This window comes from Pseudophryne corroboree, chromosome 8, assembly GCF_028390025.1.
Source record: "Pseudophryne corroboree isolate aPseCor3 chromosome 8, aPseCor3.hap2, whole genome shotgun sequence".
NCBI lineage: Eukaryota > Metazoa > Chordata > Amphibia > Anura > Myobatrachidae > Pseudophryne > Pseudophryne corroboree.
The window spans coordinates 378,100,055-378,122,916 of record NC_086451.1 but is presented as its reverse complement, the minus strand read 5'-3'; the positions used below and the strand labels follow the sequence as shown (position 1 = coordinate 378,122,916).

General features: G+C 47.1%; 1 protein-coding gene across 1 annotated transcript; it reads right to left on the bottom strand.

The window, feature by feature from the left end:
- Positions 1–371: 371 nt before the first annotated feature.
- Positions 372–20,327, bottom strand: LOC134949866 (NTPase KAP family P-loop domain-containing protein 1-like). The gene is made up of 4 exons (XM_063938568.1): positions 20,121–20,327; positions 18,078–18,375; positions 7,689–7,859; positions 372–2,230 (listed from the first exon to the last, which is right to left on the bottom strand). The coding sequence occupies exons 1-4, from the start codon at positions 20,325–20,327 to the stop codon at positions 372–374; spliced, it is 2,535 nt and encodes an 844-aa protein (XP_063794638.1).
- Positions 20,328–22,862: the final 2,535 nt, after the last annotated feature.

The following is a 22,862-nucleotide window of genomic DNA, read 5'->3' as shown; positions in this document are numbered from 1 at the left end:
GTAATTACCAAGCTGCCTCACGTAGTACAGTAATTTAAGTACAAAAAAATAAAAATAAAATAAAAACTAGATTTTAATGGGATTACTATGTTAAGTACTTTTGCATTGTTTAGTCTTACTGTTAGCTTTCTATTTAGCATAAAACCGTATCTTCTTTCATTTGTATCTCCTCTAATTTCCCAGATTGCGCTTTTGTTTGTGTCTCCAGTAAACACGTATCTCCATCTTTCTTCTGGTTCTCTAAAATACTTTCAATCTCTTGTTTTTTCAGTTGTAAATACTTTATCTTTGGCCTGCGTAACTTCTACACTGCACTCATCTACCTCAATCACAATGTTACTGTGTCCCAAATCATCTTTCATTTTGTTCTGTTATAAAGACAGTTTTGTTTGGGCCTCCACTTGTCCAAGACCTTCTTCCATGTTACTGATCTCTTGTTCCTGCATTCCTGCTGTAAATATTACTCCTGTCTCCTGATAAACATCTGTTCTATACAAGATTGGCTCTTTACAAGATCCACTTATTTCCTCAGATTCCCCTTTTCCAAAGTCTTTCTTACAATCTGTTCCATCTTTTTCAGTCTCTTTCTTACAATCGTTTCCCTCTGTTACCTCCTTTTTAATCTTATCCTCTTCCTTATCAGTTTTATTTGTTGTCTTCCATTCCTTTTGAAGATTGTTAATACCACGCAGAAGTCCCATCTTGTTCTTTATGGAAGAATCCAGGTTAACTGTGCACTGGATGAGTTTCCTGGATTCCTCAACGGTGAAAGGAAAGTCTTTAGAAAGGAACTTCATGAAGATCTCTGGATCTCCATCCAAGTCCAAAACGTTCTTCAGCCCTGTCTTTAAAGAAAACAGCTCAGTGCTGTTCTTCGTAAATATATCCCAGAGGAGGCAGGTGCTGAACACTTCTTTGGAGCCTTGTTGCTCTTCATCCTCCAGACACTGAAGGATCCAACTTAGTCTGCAGGGCCACTGATTGCAGAGAACAACCCAAGCCGCTACAGATTTAGAATACCAGTTGTCCCAATGTATTTTACTCAATTTTATCAGTTGGACCATAACTGGTATTGCATTGACAATTTGTTTCATCTGACATATGCTGTCAGGAATATATTCATGAAGAACTTCACACTCACTGTATAGAGAATAAATTAGATTCTTAATGGATTTTTCATCTGTTTGCTCTTCTATCAGCAGTTTCATAGACTCTGTAATATCTGTCTTTGTGCCTCTGTTGGCATCATTCTGGCAGGGCCAGTCGATGAGATCTTCTTTCCTTTCTACAGCATTTCTTAGAAGTTGCAGCTTAGTATTTTTGCCAATAGCTGGCAGAGAGAATGGCAAAGTAACAGTACGGTTCAGGAACATGTAGCCGTTGTCTGCCATACCTTTAAGCGAGCTTGCATTCTCCAGGCAAGTGACAATAATGCTGGGGTCAACTACCAGTATAGAAATAAATGGAGATTTCTGGTCAGACAACAAGGTATTTAAGGCATCCAGAACTCCAACCACCTTGTCTGGTGCACAAAGTTCCAGACTGGTGATCTGCAGGACCACTCTGATTTTTTGCTTTTGGAAAATCTCCATGTATTGGACAATTTGGGTAATCAATTGAACCTCTTTTTTCACCTCACTCATGAAGCCCATTTGCGAGCTGAACTTCTGGTTATTGACCAGTCGTTCAATCTTCTGTTTTTGGCTTACGAGGACACTCTTGCACAGCTTAAATAGTGTCATTGCAATGCTTGAGCCTGCCACAACTGTAACCAGGCTTCCAAAGACAGTTGAAACCCCCTCATCACCTTTATGTGTCTTGGAATTAATTGGAACCACTAAGAAGAGCAAGCCAATAAGAAGCAAAACAATAGTAACCACCAGTATGATACAGAATGTCTTCTTAAAGGTCCATTCCTTGTTATCTAAATCAGAGTCTAGGTTTCTCTTGGGTGCCGAACCTAGCACATTGAAGACACTGAGTGGAAGAACTCCAAAGTGGCGTCGAATTTCTTCACAGAGTGTGATGACCAAGCCTGCCCATAGACGATCACTGCCTGCATACTGCCAAGCGCTAAAGTGTACAAATATGAATTGAATGCTTTCGCATTTTAGATGTTGTTTCGTGATGACAGGATAATAGAAAAAGAGCCGCCAGAGAAGGTGTAGGAAGCCCCATCCAGCAGGTTTAATTGCAGGTTGTCCTTTAGCTGCTTCTTCTCTCATGCATTCTACAATGTATAATGAAAAATAGAAGTTAATGTTGATTTGACAATACTCAATGCACCTGTTTGTAATGAAGTTAACTGTGGGTTTCATGAACAAGTAGCAATATTTCATTCTGGTATGTTCTGAGATTGTTGCACCCTGAGTGGAAACAGAAGGGGTCCTTCACCTCTGTGTTGGCACATTAACAAGGGCAAAGTTAAAAATGAAGCATGCATCAAAGACACTGCACTATTTACATTGTTAATTTTTGTACATTCATGAATGAATGGTTCAAGTGTGCTTCAAATATACACCAATGCACTCCATGTATAATCTGTGCGAAATGCAGTGATTTCCATAGGACTTACTCATTTCTGATAAGACAAAGTCATGATATAACACAGTATGTAAGGAAATAACATTTTATATTTTCTTACTGCCACTAGATACTAATGTGACAAAAACAGTGCACCTATCCTTTAAAGAAAACGTAAGGGCCCTACACACAGCACGATCCCCCGCCGAGCTGCCCGACGGGAGATACGGCCGACAGGCGACCCGGCGGAGCGGAGGAAGGGCAGTGACGGGGGAGTGAAGTTTTTTCACTCCCCCCGGCTCCATAACAGTGCAGGCAAATATGGACGATCTCGTCCATATTGGCCTGCATGCACAAGCGACGGGGCACCAGCATTGAACGAGAGCGGGGCCACGCATCGTTCATCGCTGGTGCCTCCACACTGAAAGATATGAACGGTATCTCATTCATTAATGAATGAGATCATTCATATCTTTGAGTATTATCTGCCAGTGTGTAGGGCCCATTATCACTTTCTTATTTATATAATGCGTTAGAGCATTATTCATCTCCTATATATTAGCCCAGATCTGTGACTTTGTGCCTCATTTGCTAACGCTGGGCGGAGTCACATAGATGGGCGGAGTCAAGCCATAGAGATCTGGGCTAATATATAGGAGATATGAGATAGCCATAGGAGATCTTCCCTAATATATGTGAGCAGGATACATAACTGACCGCGGGTTATATCAGCGTGGTCATGATTGACAGCAGCACCAGGCCACCAGCTTAAGCCTCCGTCGCGGCTCCACCCCCCCCTCCACAGAGACACCAGCACCAGCTTAAGACTCCGTCACCTCTCTGCCCCTCCTCACCAGCCATTGGTCCTGACTCCGATGCGGCATCCCCCCTCCGCAAGCCATTGGTTGAGTCTCCCATTAGTTAAGACTCCGATGCGGCCACCCCCCCTCCGCCAGCCATTGGTTGAATCTCCGTCAAGCCCGCCCACCGCCCCCCTGACTGCAGGTTATATAAGCATGCCTGCGATTGTGCAGAGACAGCAGCACCAGGCCAACAGCTTAAGCCTCCGTCGCGGCTCTGCCCCCCTCAGCAGCTCCAGGCCACCAGCTTAAGCCTCCGTTGCGGCTCCGCCCCCCTCCACAGAGCTTAAGGCTCCATCCCGGCTCCGCCCCCCCTCGCCAGCCATTGGTCCCGACTCCGATGCGCCCCCCCCCCTCCGCAAGCCATTGCTTGAATTTCCCATTAGTTAAGACTCCGATGCGCCCCCCCCCCCCACACCGCCAGCCATTGGTTGAGTCTCTGTCAAGCCCGCCCCCAGCCCTCCCCTGCACACTCCTCCCGCCATTGGCCAGAAGCAGCCAGGACGCGCTGTGATTGGCAACCCGTGCAGCTGCCACTGGAATGCCTGCCTCCTGCTGGCCCACCACTCACACAGGGAGACGCTGCCGCCAACGGGACAGCGAAAGAACGTGAGGGACAGCCCGTACGCTCCGTACCCTGCCACTGAGCCACACCAGGTAACCAGCCTCATCACAGCGCACCCCCTGTACCAGTGACACTTACACACGTAACGCCCCCCCCTGTAGCAGTGCCGCTTACACACGTAACGCCCCCTCTACCAGTGCCGCTTACACACGTAACGCCCACTGTACCAGTGACACTTACACACAAAATGCCCCCTGTGCCAGTGACGCTTACACACGTAGCGCCCCCTATACCAGTGACGCTTACACACGTAACGCCTACCATACCAGTGCCGCTTACACATGTAACGCCCCCTGTACCAGTGCCGCTTACACACATAACGCCCCTTGTACCAGTGACGCTTACACACGTAACGCCCACTGTACTAGTGCCGCTTACACACGTAACACCTCCTGTACTAGTGCTGCTTAGACACGTAACGCCCCCCTGTACCAGTGCCGCCTACACGTAACGCCCCCCTGTACCAGTGCCGCTTACATGCGTAACGCCCCAATACCAGTGCCGCTTAGACATGTAACGCCTCCCCTGTAGCAGTGACACTTACACACGTAACGCCCCCTGTACCAGTGCCGCTTACACATAATGCCCCCTGTACCAGTGCCACTTACACGTAATGCCCTCCTGTACCAGTGCCACTTACACATAACGCCCCCCTGTACCAGTGCCGCTTACACGCATAACGCCCCCTGTACTAGTGACGCTTACACGTCCCTCCCCCCTATACCAGTGCCGCTTACATGCCCCCCTGTAGCAGTGACACTTACACATGTAATACCCCCTGTACCGGTGCCGCTTACACACGTAACGCCTCTTGTACCAGTGCCGCTTAGACACGTAACGCCCCAATGTACCAGTGCCACACGTAACGCCCCCTGTATCAGTGGCGCTTACACGCGTAACGCCCCCTGTACTAGTGACGCTTACACGCGTAACGCCCCCTGTACCAGTGCCGCTTACACACGTAACGCCCCCTGTACCAGTGCCGCTTACACGTGTAATGCCCCCTGTACCAGTGCCGCTTACACGCGTAATGCCCCCTGTACTAGTGACGCTTACACGTGTAACGCCCCCCTGTACCTGTGACGCTTACACACATAACGCCCCCTGTAGCAGTGCCGCTTACACACATAACGCCCCCTGTACCAGTGCCGCTTACACACGTAACACCCCCTGTACCAGTGCCGCTTACACGTGTTACGTCCCCTGTACCAGTGCCGCTTACACGCGTTACGCTCCCTGTACCAGTGCCGCTTACACGCGTAACGCCCCCTGTACCAGTGCCACTTACATGCGGAACGCCCCCTGTACCAGTGCCACTTACACACGTAATGCCCCCTGTACCAGTGCCGCTTACACACGTAACTCCCCCTGTACCAGTGCCGCTTACACGCATAACGTAATAAAAACATTGCACGCGACAAGGGTGTGCAAGGGTTAAGGGGGCGTAGCCCCTTACGACGGCGTGAAGAGCGCCTGTAGGCCGCGATGATTCACCTAGTATACAAATAGTTGTCTTTTTTTTAAACTATCAATGCTGTTTAATTTAAACATGCATACTTTAGAACAGCCTTGGCCAACCTGTGGCTCTACAGCTGTTGTGAAACTACAAGTCCCAGCATGCCCTGCCACAGTATTGCTATTAGGGACAGGGCATGCTGGGATGCATAGCCGGCCATAGGCATAGGCAAACTAGGCTTCTGCTGATTAAAATGATATGCGGCATTCCTATATTCTGTGTGTAACATTTCATATGCAGATACAGCCACAGTCTCACACACTATATAGGCATGCTGCATATCATTTTAACCAGCAGAAGCTGCTTGTGCATCCTAGCCACATAGCAATGCAAATAAGATGCATTTTCATAAAAAAAAGGTACCTAACATTAGCATTGAGGCAAGATTTATGAGGACACATCTGTATCCAAGCAGAGGCAGAGGTCTCAGTGTTAGTGGCATTGTGAGTGCTGTGTGCATGTGAGTGGGTTGGTTGTTCAGTAGTGTTCGGAATATGGCCCTCATTCCGAGTTGTTCGCTCGCAAGCTGCTTTTAGCAGCTTTGCACACGCTAAGCCGCCGCCTACTGGGAGTGAATCTTAGCTTCTCAAAATTGCGAACGACGGATTTGCAATATTGCGAATAGACCTTTCTTAGCAGTTTCTGAGTAGCTCCGGACTTACTCTGCCATTGCGATCAGTTCAGTCAGTTTCGTTCCTGGTTTGACGTCACAAACACGCCCAGCGTTCGCCCAGGCACTCCCCCGTTTCTCCAGCCTCCCGCGTTTTTCCCAGAAACGGTAGCGTTTTTTCACACACACCCATAAAACGGCTAGTTTCCGCCCAGAAACACCCACTTCCTGTCAATCACATTACGATCACCAGAACGAAGAAAAACCCTCGTAATGCCGTGAGTAAAATACCTAACTGCATAGCAAATTTAATTGGCGCAGTCGCACTGCGGACATTGCGCATGCGCTTTAGCGGCTAATCGCTCTGTTGCGATAAAAAAATAACGAGCGAACAACTCGGAATGACCACCTATGTGTAGAGGAGCATTATGTGTGTCATGTAAAAGTGCATTAATAATGCGCAACATATGTGTAAGGGGCACTATGTGTGTCATTATGTGTATAAGGGCATTAATAATGTGTGGCATATGTGTAACAGGGTACTACTGTATGTGTGTCATTATGCGCATAGGGGCACTAATAATGTGCGGCATATGTAACAGGGTACTACTGTATGTGTGTCATTATGCGTATAGGGGCACTAATAATGTGCGGCATATGTGTATGGGACATTATGTGTAAAAGGACATTAATAAAGGTTGTCATAATGCGTAAGGTGCATTATGTTTATAAGGACATTAATAATGTGTCTCATGTGTAAATGGCATTACTCTGTGGCATTATGTGTATAAGGAAAGGGCACTACTGTGTTGTCTAATGTAAATAAAGAGCAATAGGGTATAGTGTAATGTAAATAAGGAGCAATTCAGTGTGATGTAATGTGAATAAGGGGCTCTACTGTGAGGAGTAACGTTTATAAGTTAAAGTGATACTACTGTGGGATGTAATATGAATTATGGACACTGTCACATGATCAAATGTGAATAAAGTTGCAGTACTGTGTGGCGTAATTGGAAGTGGGGTTACTATTGTGTGGCTATGACCCTTGCCAGCAAAAACACACCCCTTTTTGGGCTGTGTGCCAAATGTGCGAATTGTTCCTATTTAAAATATAGGGGGTACAAACACCAAAATAAGGACTGCTATGGGTGAGGGGTGATGGTGCAAGGTCAGAGGCGGAACCAGCGGTAGTGCTAGGGTGTACCAGCCAAAATCTTGCCTAGAGCATCATTTTGGTTAGGGCCGGCTCTGCTGGGATGTGTAGTTTGGCAACAGCGGCAGAGCCACAGGTTGGCCAGGCCTGCTGTAAAGAGTAAACGTATTTGAGACAGTAAAAGTGATCATATGCTAGAGTAAATGATCTAAGTGCGAGCTGCATACTGGGTATTTTTACCTCAAATTATAGTGGCAGAAATCACTGGCCAGAGAATAACAGTTATAGGCAAAGAGGTCATACAATAATATATAAAATATAATATGTACAGTATGTTAATAATATACAGTATGTATGTACAGTATAACAAATAATATAATTCGTATAATATTTTTACTTACTTATTATACGATCCAGTAACATGTAAACCCTGCCCCCGAATGGGGCATATAAACCAACAGTAACTGGTGTGGCCACCTGGCATAATGACTTAGACAGGCATGCACAATAGATGTCATCTTCTGTCTCCTTCCCTATAGGACAAACATGGGCGACACAAATTACTGAGGTTTCTTATTATTGGCAGGACTGCTTGTCTTCATCTATATTGTTTATTACTAATGTTCTATGAATTTACCGATGCCCATCATTTTTAACTGACAAACAGTATTTGTATGTACCGTAAAGGAGAATGGGGTCAAGTAATGGCGGGTCTGCTTACTAGGTGTGTACAAAGTTATCCTGATCAATTTTAAAGATTTGTTGGCCAATGTATGGCACTTGCCCCTATCATCCATTGTGTTGTAGTCATAGGGGTAAAAGTAATAGCCTGCGGCTTGCAGGCCTCAGCAAGTTCATGGTGAGTCTGTCTGATTTTTTTTCAAGTGCCAATTATTTAAAAGGTAAAACCAAGTTGGTTTTGCCTTTTTAAATGATTGCCCCTTTAAAACATCAGACAGTGTCCGCTGCCCCTCACCTCCAGAGTATGCTGGCCTCCATGGCCGGCACCATCTTCCCAGTGATACCTTTGGGAAGATGATGTCACACAATGAAAGCAAAGGCTCTGGCACTGTGCTAGAGCCTTTGCCCTCCAATGCACATGTGCCATCTTTCCAAATGTTGCTGGTAAGATGGAGCCGACCGAGGAGGAGGGACCCACTTCCCGGAGGAAGCAAGGTAAGATATGGTGCTTCCCCATGCCTCCCCCAGATCTGAATGGCGCCTCCCTGTGGAGCCCATTTGCTTTTTTTTAATTATATCAAAAGTGGGGGTGCTTGGCCCCCTGATTTGGACATGCCCTTATCAGTAACCCGGGCCCAGGTGCTGCTATCTACGGCCCTGAGTGTAAGAGAGGTCCAGACCATGGAAAGATTCATATGCAGGGCTGACAAATCAGCTTCAGATTATTACATTTCTGAAGGGATAATGCAACACTTAGGGCGAAGATTTATCAAAGCTGAGAGAGAGAGATAAAGAGATAAAGATCAGCTTCTGGAATTTAAAAGTCTGTGTTGGAAAATGACAGGAGCTGATTGGTTGGTACATCTATATTTCTCTCCACTCTATCTCTCTCCAAGCTTTGATAAATCTTCACCTTAGTTTTATAAATAATTATTGTGGTATTACTCAATTCAGATCGGTATCGGAAATGTACAGTTCCTTGCTAAAGTATTCACCCCCCTTTGCATTTTTCATGTTTTGTTGCCTCACAACCTGGAATTAAGATGGACTGTTTGAAGGTTTGCATCATTTAATTCACAGAACATGGCTACAACTGTGAAGATGTGTTTTTTTTTTATTGTGAAGCAAACAACAAATATGACAAAATAAGTAACAGAAAACTTCAGCCTGCATAACTATTCACCCCCCTAAAGGCAGTAGTTTGCAGAGCCATCTTTTGCAGCAATTACAGCTGCAAGTTGCTTTGGATAAGTCTCTATGAGCTTGCCACATCTTGACACTGGGATTTTTGCCCATTCCTCAAGGCAAAACTGCTCCAGCTCCTTCATGTTGGATGGTTTCCACTTGTGAACAGCAATCTTCAAGTCTGACCAGATTCTCAATTGGATTGAGATCTGGGCTTTGACTAGGCTATTCTAACACATTTAAATGTTTCCCCTTAAACCACTCGAGTGTTGCTTTAGCAGTATGCTTCGGGTCATTGTTACAAAGGAAAAGGGGGGGATGGGAGAACTACTGCACTAGTACCGTATTCTAAATTGAACAATGAAGAAACCCCAACTCACAATTCATAACAATTCCTTGTCTTTTGTACCAACTGGGGGTGCTGCCACACATATATTGTTGCCAATATATATAGATAGGTTTTGGAACAAGGAAGAAAAGATTGGTCTTAGGTGGCGCACTAATACAAATGATTTGAGATTTGAAATATAACTTTTATTTCATATACTTAAAAAGCCTGTAACTATGAAATATTAAAATGAATTAAAGGACAAGTGAAAGACAAAGTGCAACCTGTGATTATTAAAAAAACCACACACTACACCCACTATGCTGTGCAATGTCTCTATATAAAATACTTAAATTATTGTGTACAATGACCTTGATTATGAATATTTGTGCTTATCAGAGAAACTAAAGTTCCCCCTAAGTGAACCACAATTCTGGCAATCAATTTAATATGATATGGGCTCTTTAAGTGTACTGTAACATGTATGTTATTAGACGTTAGATCTGATAGGGTAGACCGAATAAACTCAGTATGTCCCAATTAGCTCCTTGCCTGTCAAATTTGTGACTACATCGTCCGATGTTCCCACAATATTCGCTATACCACTATCCTTCTTGATACTGATTGATCTCTTTATATTAACACATAATGCTGTATCACCATTGATGAGCATCAATCAAATTTGTACTGACAATTATATAAAAGTGCAATGTTGGTCAGCATTTCCAGACTCTGCTGTCAGTGCTGTCCCATATGGTGCATTGTACTGTATTGTAGAGTGCTGTTCTTGTAATTTCCTTCTACAAATAACTATTGGCAGCTTGCCCAATCGTATAGATAATCTGGGGACGGAACTATTGTACCTGGCTAGCGTTCTCAGGCCCTCATTCCGAGTTGTTCGCAGCAGTTCATCGCATCGCAAACGGCGGAAATCCGCAAACTGCGCATGCGCGAGTGCTGAACTGCGTGTGCGCAAACGCAGCAATACGACGCTTGTGCAAACTTACTAACAGAATTTTCTCTCTTATTACACCACCAAAAACAGGGAGTGACGAAGGCGTGACAGAGGCTCGGCTTCGCTATCTAACGAAATGGGCGTAAAAATGTGGGCGGCTAGTGTGGGAGTATGCAACCAGCAGTAGGCGTGTTTAGAGCAGAAATGCGTTCCCGATGGTAAACTTAACACAACAAATGATCGCTATCTTGACGCAGCATAGGAGTAGGTCTGCAGTTATAGGCCCTACACACTGGCCGATTTTTGGAAAGATATAATCGATCTCATTCATAAATGAACGAGAACTCGTTCATATCTTTCAGTGTGGAGGCTCCAGCGATGAACGATGCGCGTCCCCGCGCTCGTTCATCGCTGGTCTCCCGTCGGCTGTGCATGCAGGCCAATATGGACGATCTCATCCATATTTGCCTGCACTTCAATGCAGCCGCATGACGGGGGGAGTGAAGAAACTTCACTCCACCCGTCACTGCCCCCCCCGCCGCCGGGTCGCTCGTCGGGCGTATCCGCCATCGGGCAGCTCGGCGGCGGATCGGCTAGTGTATAGGGCCCCTTACTCTGCATTTGCGAAGTACTGTTACTAGTGTGTCTGCAATAATTAGCATTTAATTAGAAAGCCCATTCATCTGTTGTCCAATTACTTCCCAAACACTGCTCTGCTGAAATACTGCAAACAGCAATTGTGTGGACACATTACATTTTTGTTGTTAGCACCTATAAATCTGACACGCTGCCAAATAAGGCATGATTTGTTTTAGTTATTAACTAAACATTGATGTTAAATGCATGTTTTAATTTTGTCATAAATACTACCAAATGCAAACAAGTGGAAATAACAAAACTTAAAAACTACATCAGCAACATCTAAACGACATAAAAATATTCCTTTGTACATAACAAATATCATGAGCAACATAATGCAGCCTACACATTACACTTTTTTTTTTTTAAATGTTTAACTTTGGTGCGAATATCTGTCAATGTTTAATATTATGTCATGTTGCCCCTAGTAACCCAAGAACCTATTTGTAAAGGGTTCACTACGGCTGGCCGGCGGTCGGGCTCCCGGCGACCAGCATCCCGGCGCCGGGAGCCCGACCGCCGGCTTACCGACAGCTTGGCGAGCGCAAATGAGCCCCTTGCGGGCTCGCTGCGCTCGCCACGCTACGGGCACAGTGGCGCGCTACGCGCGCCACACTATTTTATTCTCCCTCTATGGGGGTCGTGGACCCCCACGAGGGAAAATAATTGTCGGTATTCCGGCTGTCGGGCTCCCGGCGCCGGTATACTGAGCGCCGGGAGCCCGACCGCCGGCAAACAGAAGACCACCCTTTGTAAATACTATTTTTATATGGCCAGTAAAGTGTTGTGCAAGGCATACCTGTTGCATTTTGAAAGATGCAATGTTTGTATGAATATTCGGATTGTTCCCTTGTTCCACAAGTGTCTATATGCCATGCTAAACTTTACTGAGCTAAGTTTTACATAATGCATTAACTTTAATAAAGTACACAAACAAAATTGATTTCAATATTTTTTTACTCAAAAAATATATTCATTGGGCAAAACAACATGGCTACAGGTGAGCATCACAGACAAAGATGGACATAGCAGCAAGCAGATGCCACTGACACAAATCACATAGCAGAACCCAGTACTAGGGAAACACCATCTTCTGACAAATGAATTTTATTGTAAAAAAAAACAATATGGTGTGAACACCCAGCCAGACATATTTTTTAGGGGAACTGAGTTAGATTCTGGAGCCAACACACAAACACAACAATACACAGCACGCTAGGAAGAGGAAGATGGCTCTGGTGTACAGGAAAAAAGCTCACAGGCTACAATATACAGAAACAGAAATAGATCCTTTCCCTTTGAGGGAGTTTGCCATTCTGGCCACACAAGCCAACACAAAAAATACATTGAGCCAACATGAAAAACATGGGTGCTGCCCATCTGGAGAGACATCACTTTCTCTTCTTTTTTCCCGCCTGATGAAGTTCTTCCTGGCTCGGTCTGCGAAGCGACCTTCGAGGGCCCTGCCCAGGGTGATGTTCTTCCTGGGCAGAGGGAGGGGAGGGAGCAGATGTGGCTGGCTCTCTGCCACTGTGGGCAAGGGAGACAGCGATGTCCTGGAGCCCTTGCAAGATGGATTTTGCTACGTCTTTGAGGGAGGAGGTGAGTTGCTCTTGGCCCTGCCTGATCTCTGCCAGACCTTGGCAGAGTTGAGCTACACCTTGCTCCACACTGGTTCTGTGCTTAGTGAGCCGGACAGGTATCTGGCTAACCTCCCAGATCATCCTGTCTTGAAACGCATTCAGGCTCTCACCATACCTTGCTATTTCAGACAGGATGGCCGGGATAGCAAAGGGTTGGGTGGGGGGTCCAGTTGGAATCTGGATGGGTGGGATTTGTGGTCCCATAGTGCCAGAGTCACTAGGTCCCTCCACCTCAGCCTCAGCCACATAACCCTACTCTGACATTACCTGCTCACCCACCTGTGCTGTGTTATGTTCAAAGGAAATAGAAGAATGAGTGGAAAAGGAATTTTACAATTAAACATGAGACTTTTGGAACCACTTAATTAGTTGTTTAGGAATATGTGTGTAAACTTACCTGGCAAGTCATGTGCCATCAGTATTTCAGGCAGGTCCGTGTCCATATGAGACACCCCTACCCCCTCCTCGTAAGTGACACAGGGCATCGCCATCTCCTCAAGTTCTGTGTACTCCACAGTGGCAGCTGGACCTCCCCCAGTTGCCCTCGAGGCATTCCACTCCGCAGACCTCTTGCCCTTCAGGCGGGATTTGAAGTCGGCTCAACTACATATGTGGGGAAAAATAGGGGCAAGGTAGAATAAAATAATGAATACCTGCTTTAATATATAGTACACATGTTATGCATTTGGTTGCTATATGCCACATAACATCTAACTAACTTTTTAAGAATACTTGGCACAGAAAATGAACCGGCAATATACACTTACAGTCTTCGAACTTCCTGTGATGTTCGGACTATTGAGTCGACTTCATTAACAGAATCAGTGATGTCCTTCCAGATTTTATCTTTGGTTGCAGCACCCATGTTTTTTAATCCTCAATGTATTTTTGACATGGCCTGTGTGACCAAAACACGCAACTCCCTCTTAGTGAAGGCGGGCTGCCTTTTTTTTCTCTTAGAAGTTATCACTGACCTGAGTTGAAAGTGTTGTGGACTCGGGGTTTCTTCCGGTGACCGGGAAGAGGAACCGCAACTGGGCCGCAGCAGGGATGGTCGAATGTAAGTTTTCCTCATGCAGGATTAGATCGGCAAACAGGAGGCACGTGTGGATGCTGAAGGTCTCCTGAAAGACAAAGCTTGAAAGACGTTGATAAATCAGTGAATAACACCCGATACTGGAGGCACAAACTGCGCTAAAGTGCACTGGGTGCTAGGAGACACTGAGGTGTTTGGAGACACTCAGATGATTGGAGGCACTGAGGTGATTTGGAGGTACAGAGGTGCTTGAAGGCGCGGAGGCGCTTGGAGGCACTGAGGTGCTTGGAGACACTGAGGTGTTTTAGAGGTACAGGGGTGCTTGGAGGCACTGAGGTGCTTGGAGACACTGAGGTGTTTTAGAGGTACAGAGGTGCTTGAAGGCGCGGAGGCGCTTGGAGACACTGAGGTGTTTAGAGGTACAGAGGTGCTTGAAGGCGCGGAGGCGCTTGGAGGCACTGAGGTGCTTGGAGGCACGGAGGTGCATGGAGGCACTCGGACACATGGAGGCATGGAGGTGCTTGGAGGCACAGTAATGCTGGGAGGCACGGAGGTGCATGGAGGCACTCGGATGCTTGGAGGCACGGTGATGCTTGGAGACACGGAGATGCTTGGAAACACGGAGATGCTTGGAAACACAGGATTAGCAGGAACGGGGGAGCTCTGGAGATCACAGTTTCTGACAGCAGAATGATGATACTCAGGCGCCAGATCTCTGCCCGGCGTCTGGCTTTGAATCTCCCGCCCTTGCCTGATTGGCGGAGCGGGCAGGTGACGTCAGCCCTGCTCCGCCTCCATGACCACACTCATGATGGCGGCGCCCTCACTCCGGGAAGCCGCCGAGGAGGCACACCGACCCGACGCCGGAACCCGGAGACCGCCGGCGGAGAGAGGCGCCGGGTAATCCAAGACACACGCAGGGGCAAGCGCGGTCACCGCTGCCCGCGACGTGTGACAGTACCCCCTCCTCCAGGAGTGGCCCCTGGACACTTTCCAGGCTTAGTTGGATGTCTGGAGTGAAAGATCCGAACCAGTCGGGGAGCCGTTACTTCAGTAGCATTGATCCAACTTCTCTCCTCAGGACCATAACCTTTCCACTCTACCAAGTACTGCAGTTTTTTATGAAGATAACGAGAGTCAAGAATAGCTTTGATTTCAAACTCCGTTCCAGCTTCAGTCACTACAGAAGTTGGCCTAGGGGATGCTGAGTGGAACCGATTCAGAATGAGGGGACGGAGGAGAGAGACATTAAAGGAGTTTGGTATTCGAAGGTGGGAAGGCAATCCTAATTTGCAGACGACCGGGTTCAAGACTTGCAACACTGGGAAAGGACCAATGAACCTTGGGGCAAATTTCCCAGTAGGCACTCTCAAACGAAGATTGCGGGTAGAGAGCCATACCTTGTCGCCAACCTTATATTGAGGAGCTGCTCATCGCTTCCTATCCGCAAAGAATTTATAGCGACTGGAAACTCTCTTGAGATTGGCATGAACTCGACTCCAGATTTGGTTAAAGTGTCGGAGAGTAGAGGCTGCAGCAGGAACTTCTTCTGGAGGACAAATGGGTAACTCCGGAACTTGGGGATGAAATCCGTAATTAATAAAGAATGGAGACTCACCAGACGAAGAGTGATATAGATGGTTGTGGGCGAACTCGGCCCAAGGCAACAACTCCACTCAGTTATCTTGAGAAGGAGAAAGGTAAACACGGAGAAAAGTCTCTAGATCTTGATTGACGCGTTCAGTTTGCCCATTGGTCTGCGGATGGTAAGCAGATGAAAACTTGAGTTTAATTTGTAGAGATGAACAAAGGGCTCTCCAGAATCTTGCTGTAAACTGTACCCCTCGATCCGAGACTATTTCTAGAGGTAGCCCGTGCAGGCGGAAGTGCTCCCGGATAAATAACAGAGCCAACTTGGAAGCGGATGGTAATCCGGTCAACGGAACAAAATGTGCCATTTTAGAGAATCGGTCAATAATCACCCAAATGGTGTTATGACCCTTAGAGAGAGGTAGTTCAGTAACAAAGTCCATAGAGATATGAGTCCAAGGCCTTTTAGGAATGGACAATGGATGCAACAACCCTGCCGGCAGTAGACGTGGAGTTTTGTGCTGAGCACATTGAGGACACGAATTGACATACTCTTGGACATCCTTTTTCATAGTGTCCCACCAGTACGATCTTCGCAGGAATTCCCACATTTTCTGGACTCCCGGATGACCAGAAAACTTAGAAGTGTGAGCCCACTGCAACAGTCTTGGTCGAAATCTAGCTGGCACCGACATTCTTCCAGGAGGAGAACCCAACCCAGTGGATGCTGCAGAAATAGAGACGGGACTGAGGATTAATGCTTTCTCGACTGTATTCTCCTCATCTGAAGCCATTACTGAACAGGATAGGGCATCCGCCTTGGTGTTAAGAGTTCCAGCCCGATACTTATTGATAAAGGAAAATCTAGCAAAGAAGAGCGCCCATCTTGCCTGACGGGGGTTCAAACATTGGGCCGTCTTAAGGCACAGTAAATTCTTGTGATCCGTAAAAATTGTAATTAAGTGTTTAGCACCTTCCAGAAGATATCTCCATTCTTCTAAAGCAGATTTAATTGCCAGCAGCTCTTTGTCTCCAATGGTGTAATTTAATTTGTCAGGGGAGAACTTGCGAGAATGGAAACCACACGGATGCAACTTCCCGTCTGAGGCGTACTGTGAAAGTACGGCACCTATGCCTACCATGGAAGCATCAACCTCCAGAAAAAATGGTTTTAGGAAATCTGGCTGCTGAAGTACCGGAGCGGACATAAAGGCTACCTTCAGCTGTTTGAACGCTGCTACTGCTTCAGAAGGCCAATAGCTTGGGTCAGCCCCTTTCTTGGTCATAGCAGTAATAGGTGCCACGATAGTAGAGAAACCTCTTATACATTTTCGATAATAATTTGAGAATCCTAGAAATCGTTGCACTGCTTTCAAGGAAAGAGGTTGAGTCCAGTCCCGGATGGCAGAGAGTTTCTCCGGATCCATACGCAACTCAGTTCCAGAAATAATGTAGCCCAAAAATGGAATAGAAGGAACCTCAAAGGTGCACTTGGAGATTTTGCCATAAAGATGGTTCTCGCGCAACCGAAGGAGTACTTCCTTAACTTGTAGTCGGTGCTCAGAAAGATTCTTCGAAAATATCAGAATGTCATCCAAATATACTACTACATTCAGGTACAACATGTCACGAAAGACTTCATTAATGAATCCCTGGAAGACGGCGGGGGCGTTGCTGAGGCCAAACGGCATTACCAGGTACTCATAATGCCCATCTCTAGTATTGAAGGCCGTCTTCCACTCATCCCCTTGTCGGATACGTATCAGGTTATATGCTCCTCTTAAGTCAAGCTTAGTAAATACTCGAGCTCCACGCACTCTATCAAAAAGCTCTGTGATGAGCGGCAGAGGATACTTGTTCTTAATGGTGACTTCATTCAGACCACGATAGTCTATACATGGTCTCAGGCCTCCATCTTTTTTCTTAACGAAGAAGAAGTCAGCACCCGCTGGAGAAGTGGAGGGACGGATGAATCCCTTCTGCAAATTAGACTTTATGTACTCTGTCATAGCTTGTGTCTCCAGAACCGACAAAGGATAAGTGCGACCTCGGGGTGGCATTTTTCCCGGAATAAGCCCAATAGGACAGTCCCAGGGCCTGTGTGGAGGTAATTTATCAGCCGCCTGTTCCGAAAAGACATCTGAAAATTCTCGATAAACCTCTGGAATAGACTCCACGTCCGATTTGGCCGATGCACGGAGTGGAAAGACAGGAGTAAGACAATTCAATTGACAGAAAGGACTCCAAGAAATGATTTGTGTTGACCTCCAGTCGACATGAGGGTTGTGAAGCCTGAGCCAGGGAAGACCCAAAACGAGATCATGAGACATCTCCTGAATTACAAGGAACTCTAGTTGTTCACGGTGCAAAGCTCCCACTTGTAGCTTAATTGACTCAGACTGACTTGTAATCAAGGCGTTAGGAATTTGGACACCGTTAATAGCTGTTATCGTAATAGGTCGTTCGACCAACTGTAACTTCAAGCCCAAACTCTGGGCGCAGGAGAGAGAAATAAAATTCCCCGCAGCTCCTGAATCCAATAGAGCCTTAACAGTTTTGACTTCTGTTTCAGTAAACAAAGATACTGAGAGTAAACAGTCCACTACTGGAGAAGATTGAGAAACCACACCCAGCTTGACTTCCCCGGAACAGGCTAGGACTGCCCGTTTCCCGGGCGAGACTTGCAAAACTTGAGGAAGTGATCCACGGCTCCACAGTAGAGGCAAAGTCTACCCTCATGCCGACGCTCTTCTGGAGATAGCCGAGACCGATTAATCTGCATGGGTTCGTCTGGATTTGAAGTAACCGTTTGTTTAGACGGAAGAGCCCGGAATCTGGATCGATCAGACCGAGTACGTTCGCCGCCTCGTTCCTGCATGCGGAGATCCACTTTCACACAGAGTGAGATCAACTGTTCCAAAGAATCTGGCAAATCCCTTGTAATCAGATCGTCCTTAAGACGGTCGGACAGCCCGTTCCAGAAAGCGGCCCGTAGGGCATCATTATTCCAGCGCAGTTCGGAGGCTATGGTCTGAAAATGAATCACATACTGTCCTACTGAACGGGAGCCTTGTCGGACTCGGAGTAAATCTCAAGAGGCAGCGGTCGTTCTGCCAGGCTCATCAAAGATCCTGCGGAAAGATGCGATGAAATCAATGTAGCTGGAAACCAAAGGATCAGATCGCTCCCATAACGGTGACACCCATTCCAGCGCTGAGCCCTCAAGCAAGGAAATAATGTATGCTACTTTGGACCGATCCGTGGGGAAGTTGTGTGCGAGGAGTTCAAACTGTACCTCGCACTGGTTAAGAAAACCACGGCAATTCTTCGGATTGCCGTTGTAGCGAGAGGTAGTGGGGAGCTGAAGGCGTAACCTGGTTCCGGACACGGCGTGCATATTATCTGGAGCAACTACTGGAGCGGGTGCCGGAGCTGGAGCCGGAACTACTGAAGCCAGGGATGCCTGAATTTGATCCAGCCGGCCGGATAGTTCCTGGAGATACTGCATCACCTGGCTTTACGCCGCCTCTTGACTCTGAACACGGGAAACCAGGTCCTGAATGGCACTCGCCTCTGGGTTCCGATTCCCTGGGTCCATGGGGCCTGAGTATACTATCACTGACCTGAGTTGAGAGTGTTGTGGACTCAGGGTTTCTTCCGGTCACCGGGAAGAGGAACCGCAACTGGGCCGCAGCAGGGATGGTCGAATGTAAGTTTTCCTCATGCAGGATTAGATCGGCAAACAGGAGGCACGTGTGGACGCTGAAGGTCTCCTGAAAGACAAAGCTTGAAAGGCGTTGATAAATCAGTGAAGAACACCCTATACTGGAGGCACAAACTGCGCTAAAGTGCACTGGGTGCTAGGAGACACTGAGGTGTTTGGAGACACTCAGATGATTGGAGGCACTGAGGTGATTTGAGGTACAGAGGTGCTTGAAGGCGTGGAGGCGCTTGGAGGCACTGAGGTGCTTGGAGACACTGAGGTGTTTTAGAGGTACAGAGGTGCTTGAAGGCGCGGAGGCGCTTGGAGGCACTGAGGTGCTTGGAGACACTGAGGTGTTTTAGAGGTACAGAGGTGCTTGAAGGCGCGGAGGCGCTTGGAGGCACTGAGGTGCTTGGAGACACTGAGGTGTTTAGAGGTACAGAGGTGCTTGGAGGCACTGAGGTGCTTGGAGGCACGGAGGTGCATGGAGGCGCTAGGGCGCGTGGAGGCACGGAGGTGCGTGGAGGTGTTTGGAGGCACAGTAATGCTGGGAGGCACGGAGGTGTGTGGAGGCACTCGGATGCTTGGAGGCACGGTGATGCTTGGAGACACGGAGATGCTTGGAAACACGGAGATGCTTGGAAACACAGGATTAGCAGGAACGGGGGAGCTCTGGAGATCACAGTTTCTGACAGCAGAATGATGATACTCATGCGCCGGATCTCTGCCCGGCGTCTGGCTTTGAATCTCCCGCCCTTGCCTGATTGGCGGAGCAGGCAGGTGACGTCAGCCCTGCTCCGCCTCCATGACCACAGTCATGATGGCGGCGCCCTCGCTCCGGGAAGCCGCCGAGGAGGCACACCGACCTGATGCCGGAACCCAGAGACCGCCGGGGGAGAGAGGCGCCGGGTAATCCAAGACACACGCAGGGGCAAGCGCGGTCGCCGCTGACCAAGACGTGTGACAGAAGTAGCCTGTGAGCTTTCATCATGTTCCTCCTCACCATCTTCCTCTCCACTAGCTGCTTGTGTAGTTTGTGTTTGTGAGGCTATTGCAGAATCTCCCTCAGTTACCCCAGTATGTATGTCTGGCAGGGTATCCACTTCTAACTGCTGGGTATCAGAAAATGGAATGTCTCTATTACTGGGTCCTGCTACCTCAGAATCCGCACTTGCGGATTCCATCATCTGCCTCCGCAACGCTAGGTGCCTCTGTGTCAATGCGGACATCTGCTGCTGCACGTGGTCCATCTCTGCTGCCAACTGCTCACGAGTAGCCATGTTGCTGGTGGCATGTGTGTTCGCACAGGTGTGTAGCTATTTATAGCTGCGTGTCCAGTTCACACAGGTGTCAATTATGCTAATTATTCCAGTAATTGTACAGGCTATTTAAGAGTCTTGATTGCAGCCTGTGTGAGTGGGTGTATGATGGCAGATGGAGGTTTTTCAGAGAAGGTGGTCGTGTTTGGTCCAACTTTGCAGAGTGAGTTTTTGTTTAAGTATATATTTTTTTAATTTGCTTTTGTTTTTTTGTTTTGGCCTGTGTATCTATTTACATTACAAATTACACAACATATGATCGTCGTAAACTTGGTGACTGTGCAGCTGATTGTTCATGTTAAATGTGGTGAGTACACAGATTGTACCAATTACTTTTCTATAAGGGTGTATGTGAGTGTGTGTGAATGTAATTGTGAGTGTATGTATTGTGCTTTTTGTTCTTCCGCGACTGCGAAATTCCGCTATTGCGAATTGTACCCACTGTCCTTCACAACAATGCACACATCAATAAAGTTTATTAGATGACACCATAAATTTACAACCAATCACATGCCACCACACACTATAAATATAAGCCCATATATGGAAACCGCCATTGGCACCATGCGCGCAGCAGCATTTAGCCACCGTGAGCTGTGCGTGTTGGTTGCGGTGATGGATCGCCGTGTAGGCCGTGCAGCACCCTTTATCCCCAATAGAATAAAGCGTGAGGCCTACGCGGAGGTCAGCCGCATTCTCCGCAGTCGCACCCGGACCACACGCTTCATAATCCACCTTGAAAGGCGCTGGAGCGACCTCCGCTGTCGCACACCGGACCTGTTGGCGGAGCTCCGCCAACAAATCCGCACTAGACGTAGGCGCAGTAAGTGTCATATTACATTGCATAACACTGAGATTATTAGCAGAACTTTGTAATGCAAAACTTGCATATTTTTAGTAAATTATATAGTGTGAAAATTAGCACACTGACAATGAACTATTGTAGAACAGACATGACACAGTGTGTGTGGTTAGGGCAAGCAGTACTGACTGTGTAGCAAAGTGCTTCTGAAAAAGTGAATGTTGTTGTACTGAGTTGCTACACAGGCTGTCAACTGAACCCTAATAACTTGCTCTGTGGGGTAAATTTACTAAGGTGGGAGCTCTTTAGAACTGGTGATGTTGCCTATAGCAACCAATCAGATTAAATATATTATCTTCTAGAAGCAGCCTAATAAATGTTACGTAGAATCTGATTGGTTGCTATGGGCAACATCACCAGTTTTTAAAATATAAAAAAAAAACATGGGACAGAACAGTGTAATTCTAAAATACTGTTGTTATATTTTTTAAACCAACAACCTAAATATTACCTATGTCATTCTAGGGCGAACACAACGGCAAGCTGCTGCAGCAAGCCCTTCCCAAACCCCTCTCCCTCTCCTTCCCAATCCCCTTCTCAGCCCCCCTCCCCTTCTGTCGCCCAATCCCCCTCTCCTTCCCAATGCCCTTCTCAGCCCCCCTCCCCTTCTCTTTACCAATACCCCACTCTATCGCCCTCCCCCTCTCTTTACCAATACCCCTCTCTGTTCCCCTCCCCCTCTGTAGGCCAAAGCCCAACTCCGCCCACCTCCCCCTCTCTTTCCCAATCCCCCTCTCTGGCCCCCTCACACTCTGTGGCCCAAACACCCTCTCCGCCCCCCTCCCCCTCTCAATCAGACCCACCCTCTGTAAACAACTCCCCAATCCCTCCTCCTTCCCCAATCCGTCCTCCTTCCCACACTCACCCTCCTTCCCCCATCCAACCTCCTTCCCCCATCCAGCCTCCTTCCCCCATCCAGCCTCCTTCCCCACCCAGTGAATGGGCAGCAGAAGCCCCTGAGGCTGTTGAGGGTGCTGCGCATGTGGTTGATGAGAGTAAGTGTTAACACATTTAAAATGTATTTGTTACCTACTTTAACTTCAAATTCCAATACATGCAGTGTTGTACTGTGGCCAATCTTGGCCCAAGGAAAAATGTTTGTTTTCTTCATCATGGTATGGATGTTGCATTTACATTTGTGTGAGTATCATTAGATGTACAGTGTCTATGTCTGCAATGTTTAGGGTGTCCACTCTAGGTCGACACTCAGTAGGTCAACAGGGTTGCCAGGACAACAGGGTTTATATGTGCTAGGTTGTCAGTGAAACAGTTAGACCTGAGTGGAGTTTAGCATGTTGTTGTTCTTTTACACTTGTGCCTGGGTATTCCTAATATTTGCACATTCAACTTGCATGCTTCACTTTGTTAGCCAGGCTAAGGACACAATGTTTTGTGTTGTGAAAGTTACACTCAAAAATGTTTCTTTTTAGATAGAAAAACATGTTTCACCTTATGTAGTAAGGCAGGCTTTCAGGGAGTGTGGGCATGCTAGGATATGTTGTCCTTCTGAAGATGTTGATATGCAGTGTGACTGTGATGATGCAGGGCAAACACCTAAAAATACAAGTCTGCTTCACTCCAGATGTGAATTAATCCCAGCATGGGGTTACATTTACTAAAATGGGAGTTTTATT